Here is a 6601-nt window from a genome sequence, read left to right on the forward strand (position 1 = left end):
CTGGACTCCCCCTGCTTCTGTGACTGCGTTGGGTGCTGGAGAGAGGAGAGCGGCTTGAATCTTGTGGTGCTGGCATTCCTTAGCTGGGAAGGAGATTGCTCCCGTAGTCTAGTTCAGCAATGGGTTGTGGATCCTCAGCCAAGGCATGCCTAGGATTACAGGCACATTAAGCGATGCAGTAACATAAAGCTGGATCCACTCAGTGTGGTCTCCCATTGTCAGTTGCACCGGTTCTGTGAACCTTCTAATTGGCCCTGCCCTGAGGGGCTGGCCGTCAATGGTCTCCACTTCTATGGGACATGGCAATTCTATGGTCGGGATGTTGAAGTCTTGTACGGTCCGCACATCAATAAAATTGGTTGAAGCTCCAGAATCCACGAGGGCCTCTAGCTTGACCTGGTGCTCTGGGTTGACATGCATTATTACTGGTAAGTAGTAAAAGGATTGCCTGGAATCCTCGGAATGAGCCCTCCTTAATTGATTGATGGTCTCCCTGCTGAGCTCTGTGGAGGGAGACCGACGGAGTTTCCCTGGTTGGAAGCAGAGGCGGAGATGGCTCTTGTTTCAGCTGCTTGCCCTGGGGGTCTTACTGAAGTTGCTTGGCTTCTCGCTGGGCAAGCTCTCACCATGTGCCCCTGGGCTCCGCAGTAAAAACACAGGGCTCTCTCTCTCCTTCTCTGCCTCGGAAATCAGTCTCCTGCTCGCCCCGATCTGCATCAGCTTCTCTGGTCCTGAGTGAGTGGATGCTACGGAGAGAGAGCTGGAAATCCTGGAAGCACTCTGAGGGCCCTGTTTCTCCCCGGCTGCATCTGTCTGAGCTCTTCTAGCCTGGCATCTATGACCACAGACAACTGATATAAGGCTTCTAGGTTAGCTGGTGTTCCCTGGCGCACTAATTCATTCTTAATTTCTTCATCCAGCCCGTTTGAATTGGTCTTTTAATGCACTCTCATTCCAGTCCAGATCTCCTGCTAACAACTTGAAATCAGCAATGTAGATTCCCACCCTCTTGTTACCTTGCTTGAGCTTTCGAATTTCCCGGCTGGCAGTGACCTCTCTGATCGGGTCGTCAAAGTGTGCTCGGAACCCTGCCAAAAAGTTCTGGTAGTCGTTGAGAATCGGGTTGTTGTTCTCCACCATGGGAATAGCCCATTTGGCTGCTGGTCCCTTTAGCAGACTTAGGATGAAGGTGACTCTGGTTCTGTCTGTGGGGAACTCTGCCGGTCTGCTGTCGAAAAACATTGTGCACTGTGTGAGAAAGGTTCTCAACTGTCCTGCTTCTCCTCCAAACTTCTCTGGTAGACTGCCCTGGGATCTCAAGACTACTGGCGGAGCTGCTGCTGCTGGCGCCGGTTGTGGGTTAATCGGAGCTGGTTGTTGTAACTGCTGTAGCATGGCAGCTTGTAATGTGTTGACCTGTAGATCTACCTGTTGTTGGTGTTGTTGCAGGGCTGCTACCAATTGTTGGATGGCGAGCCGAATTTCTTGGTTTTCTGAAGACATTTCCAAATGTCTCCCCTTTAAATTCTTTGTTCCTCCCTCTTTCGATGGGAGTAGGTTAGGATTGATGTCCTAACAGTCAGGAACCATGCTGAGACAAGGAATAGGTCTCTAGTGTTTATTTACTGCTACATAACAGAAAATCCTAACAAACTGAAGAAGCGTGGGAAAAACCCAGACAGATAAACCCGAAAGGCTAAGGCGGGCCTGATCTGTGTCTCTTTGAATGGCTACCTAATTCCTCAGTACTACGCATGCGCTTTACAGCCTGGATGGGAACCCCCTGCTCGCCATCCTTACTCATGACACCTTTCAGAGTAAAAAACTACAAACTTTAAGCAATCCTTTTTACCTCTTTGGATGAAGTGAAAACTAGGATCTATAGTCACAAAATTTAGCAGAGGAACATCACTCTTTCCTAGCTGAAACTTCTCTGTAACTGTTATTTCTACTTAACCAATTCCTACAAGCTGAAATGCAGAAGATGGAAGATTGCATTTGTTGAACTATTCAACACATATTTACCGGAAAATTTAAATTAAATACCATGACTTCAAAACACTTTTATAGCACAGAAGTAAAAAACAGAAAGCCAAACTGTTTTGGATTCTTACAGGTGTATAGAAGAAGAGTAATACTGTAAGCGCTTCAAGTAAATTAGGATTTATTTATATTATTTATAGAATATAATTTACTTTTATTTATATTTGAGAGTATTTCCATCACAGTGCATGTTATCAAGAATGCAAGATATCATGCCATACATAAAAAATGGTGAACTGAATTATATTTTGCTACCTTATTTATAAACCTGTCCACCAAAAAGGAGGTTAATATTAGCAGCCCATTTTAAAAAAAGAGGAAATTTCAAGAAACATCACATTATCTAGTCAATCTCCTTCCAGTGGTTCAAAGAGAGATGTTTTATACTCTAATTTCTATAGAAAACTGTGTGTGCATATCCTTCATATTTACCTCTTCTTGGGAGAGCAGAATATAACATGCACACATTTCTCCTTGCCTTTTATTTTACTATCAGTAAACTCTATGGGGTTGTTTTAAAGATAATTTACCACTCAGCCACATGTATTACATTTGTACAAGATCGGTATTTCTAACACCTTTGCTACAGGAGTTATTGCATATAAAAAAATATTCCCAAAGTTAATTAATAACCCAATATTAAACAAACCCTCTACTTTCATAGAAAGTAACACCTGGCTTCATTCACATACAATGCTAGACCATAACTTAATTTTTTTTTGGCTTCCAGTGAAAATGAATGAGAGCTATAGCCTTTAGTAGCAAGTCAAGGTCCATATTTCAAGAGTGGGCAGAATCAGGATCCATAGTGGGACTAAGCTGGGAGGGATGGAATAGGTTTTTAGGAGGTGAAATAGGTGTTATACACAGACTTTTTAGCCCTACTCATTTGGCAGACTGCAAAAGGGAACGGATGAGCTATATGAGGCCTGTGGGTTGCAGTTTTTGCATTACTGTCTTATATTGACCATTGCAGCTATTAAGTGTGAAACAGGGCAGATGAAGGCAAGTAAACACAAGATGTTTATTTCTATTTTATCAATAAGATGTGGTTTCTGACTGTCACCAGGCTCTATACAATTGATCTATAAGTTCATCAGTGGTCATTAAAAGAATGCTAGCTGTATATTTATCAGTTTAGTTTAAAACTGCTTAACATTTTATTTTTGGTCTTTTGTTGTAATGGATAAAAAGGATGGTCTTGAAGGACAAAAGGAAGATCTGCTACCAAGACAACAATCAGATAAATGAAATCTGAACCCAGGCCAAAAAAGTACTATAATCTGTGAAAATGGCTCAGTCTCCCTCTTCCAAATTTTCATGAAGATAAAAGAGGGAAGAAAGGTAGCACATTCAGACTTGCAAGATTCTATTACTACAGCTGTACTAATAAAAGTAGTTTAAATCTGCATGGTGTCTGTTTTTTAGTCTGGTCTATCTATCTGACATCTATGCTCTGTTGATGCCATACATTTTTTTATTTTGGTTGGTGAAGGACCATAACAATACAGTCACTTACGACATTTAAACAAGGCCACTGGTGCACTTAACACAGTTTTTTTAAAAAAAAAAAATCTGGCTCTGCATAGTGTGAATCAAGTCAGCATGTTCTCATTACAATAGGAAAAATGGCAATAAGAGTCAAATTAATGGGTAAGTATAAATAAATTCTCTACATTTTAAAACAGGATGTTAAGCAAAGCTGTGTTAATGTTACAACCTAGGAAATTTATTCGTGGGTTTTTTTTATAATTCTTTGCATGCTAAGATTCATAGAAATGATTAACAGTAAGTCATATAACAAACACTGAAAACCAGCAATATATTGTTCTATGATAGAGATGCATCTGGTACTGTATACTGTCTTCTCCTAAGATTAGTGTTGTATCTACTGACAGTTAAAGCCTTATTTATGTGTCTCAACATGCCCCTGGAACACTTCTCAACCAGCCATCGCTAATAATTATTGAGGATACTCTTTTTTATCGACTGTTCTAGTATTTAATAGTAAACTACTATAAGTTTTTTAATTGAATGAAAAACAGTGAATGTGGGTATATAGGTATACACAGGATAAGTGCATTCTGTACATAGGATATGTGTGTACACAGGATAAGCAATGTATACATGCCTTTTTGAAACTGTGATCAACCTGCATCTTATAACAGAATGTAGCAATCAGTGTCTATAGGTAAATAAAACATTATAGTCGATACATAGATTTTGTGTTGTATCAGCTGGGCCATGCTGTCTTGTTCAGCAGATCAAGAAGTCATTTTAAGTCTCCATTCAAAGCACACACACTGTGTAATGTTACAGCCATACTATATCAGTTTAAGGCATTAAAGAAGCACCATCACCCTAATGAAATTACAGTTTTATGCAATTTCATTCAGAAATGTTGATGGGACTTTTTGAATTAAACCACTTGCCTAGCATTACTTTCTCTAGGATGTTCTCATGCTGTTTCCTTGCCACAAGATATACTGCAATACTTAGAGCATCTCAGTGGATATAAATCCAACTAGACTATCTATCTTACAAAAGTTTTGGATCTCCTTTTTACTTATCTTATATGTAACATGAAACATACAACAGTCCCACCTCCTCAAAGACTTAGTAATTTTTGCAAAAAAGCTATGTGACATATACCTACTTTCTCTTTACAGTAGTTTGCCTCAGTTTTTCCTTATACCTTTATGGGAATATAAGGCATATTACAATTTTTTTTTAGAGAAGGTGACATACATCTTCCCTTATACAAATGAGGCTGTAGTTTTATGCATGCCCATTCAGAAGTTAAGCTTTATTAAGATTCAAATAAACTTAGTTCTAAGTCTAATAAGCATATAAGCATATAACATATATTTCAAAAACAATGTCAGACTTAAATATCCAAGCTGCTACTGATGCAAGATTCTTTTAAAAATACTTAAGTATGTTAAATCCTTACTTTAATTGACCTTAGTTTAGCAGGCTCTGGACACAATGGGGAAATTTATCATTTGGAGTTCACCCCCATTTAATGTTAAATTGAGATTTTTATTTCAAATAATGCCTTCACATAATTATCCAGATGACAGATTAACTTAAGTGATATGAATTCAGATTTAACTGATTTTGGATCTAACAGAGACCCCCTCCCACAAAAGGTCTGTTAAATCATGGTATTACTATGCTGCAAAAGAGAGAGAGAATGCACATTTCAAAGCTAGAACCCTATTCAGACATATTGTGAAACTGTAATTAAACTACCCAAGAATATGACTTAGGTGCTTTCTACTTTCCACATGGTGCTAATACACTATAACACAATATATATTCAAAATTAAACAAATCTGACTGGGTGCAAGATTACAGCATATTCTGTTCCTAAGCAATTGCCACTTTTTGTGCTTTACAACAAAAGCTACTGCCAACTATCCTATAACAACTTAGATGACTACAGCACACACATCCCCAATGGTAATCAGAATGAGAATGGTAATGAGAATGCAAAGACATACTACCTTACTGAAGCTTCACTTTTAATGCTGTAACTACATAATTATTCAAACTTCAAATTTGATCCAATAATTAGTTATAGGCTTCACCTGAAAATGATCCCCAAAAAACTTTGGTGGAACAAAATATTACTTTTCCAAAAACTTCCTGCTATTTCTCCATCAATACTGCCCCACCTGCTTCAAGGTAAATTATGAATCCGGATGTACAGCAGGATTGCCTCTTTCCCTGGCAAAGTTCCCGGTTTTGTTCTTTTTAAAGTGAAACGCAACTGTTTGTAAAATGAACCAATGCTTTTCCTTCAGTGCGTCTTCACGCGAAAAAAAAAGCTGCCCATGATGAGCAGTTACTTTCGGGAATCTTACAGCTAATAAGATCGGAGTCCTGCTCGAGGAAGAGCATAAAAACCACTCCCAAACCACATCACCCCTTGACCGCAAGCCTTGAGCCGCCTCCACGAGCGGCGAGGACACGGAAAAACTTCATAGCGGCGGCTCCGGCGGAACACACGCCGCCCCACTGCCTCCCGGTCCCCCGCTTTTTCCCAGCAACTATCCCCAGCGAAGAGCAGAGACCGCCGCTGACCGGCCAGCCTCCACCCGCTCTCACCGTCGTTCACCCACTTCCTTCCTGCTACTCCGCCGGGAGCGCAACAGAAAGCTTGATAAAACTCCTCTTAGGCCGGTCGCCTCCGCCCTTTCCCTGTCTCGCCCACAACTCCGGCAGCGATCGGAACTGAGTGGACGGAAGTTGGGCATCAAGTCGCAACTCTATCGTCCTGCTCGCTCCCTCCCAAATGGGGCCCTTCCAGGAGACCGCTACGCGTGGCACAGCCTCCTTTCCGCGGAGCTGTAACCAAAGTAACAATATCCGGGTCTACCCCATCACATGAGCTCTTTTCCTATTCCCTTAGAAGAGCCCAAATAGAATGGTCATAGACTTAGTGAATGATAGAGATGCTTCCGAATCGCAAAGAAATAAGAGGAAAGTGACGTTCATAGGATGTACTGTGTTTCAGCTCCATCTAGGGCGGCCTTTCACGGGGAATAAGAAG

General features: G+C 40.7%; 1 protein-coding gene across 5 annotated transcripts in view; it reads right to left on the reverse strand.

The window, feature by feature from the left end:
• Positions 1-6358, reverse strand: part of ARFIP1 (ADP ribosylation factor interacting protein 1) — a 53285-nt gene extending 46927 nt beyond the window's left edge. The window contains exon 1 of one of the 5 annotated variants that reach the window (XM_063309822.1): positions 6167-6358. In XM_063309822.1, coding sequence (XP_063165892.1) covers positions 6167-6305 — 139 coding nt within the window. In that variant the 5' untranslated portion in view covers positions 6306-6358. Of the gene's footprint in view, positions 1-6156 lie in introns of all 5 variants that reach the window. The other 4 variants (XM_063309823.1, XM_063309824.1, XM_063309825.1 and 1 more) reach the window with 4 other exon arrangements.
• Between the last annotated feature and the right edge of the window lie 243 nt (positions 6359-6601).

The sequence above is a fragment of the Candoia aspera genome, chromosome 8 (genome assembly GCF_035149785.1).
Source record: "Candoia aspera isolate rCanAsp1 chromosome 8, rCanAsp1.hap2, whole genome shotgun sequence".
Taxonomy (NCBI): domain Eukaryota; kingdom Metazoa; phylum Chordata; class Lepidosauria; order Squamata; family Boidae; genus Candoia; species Candoia aspera.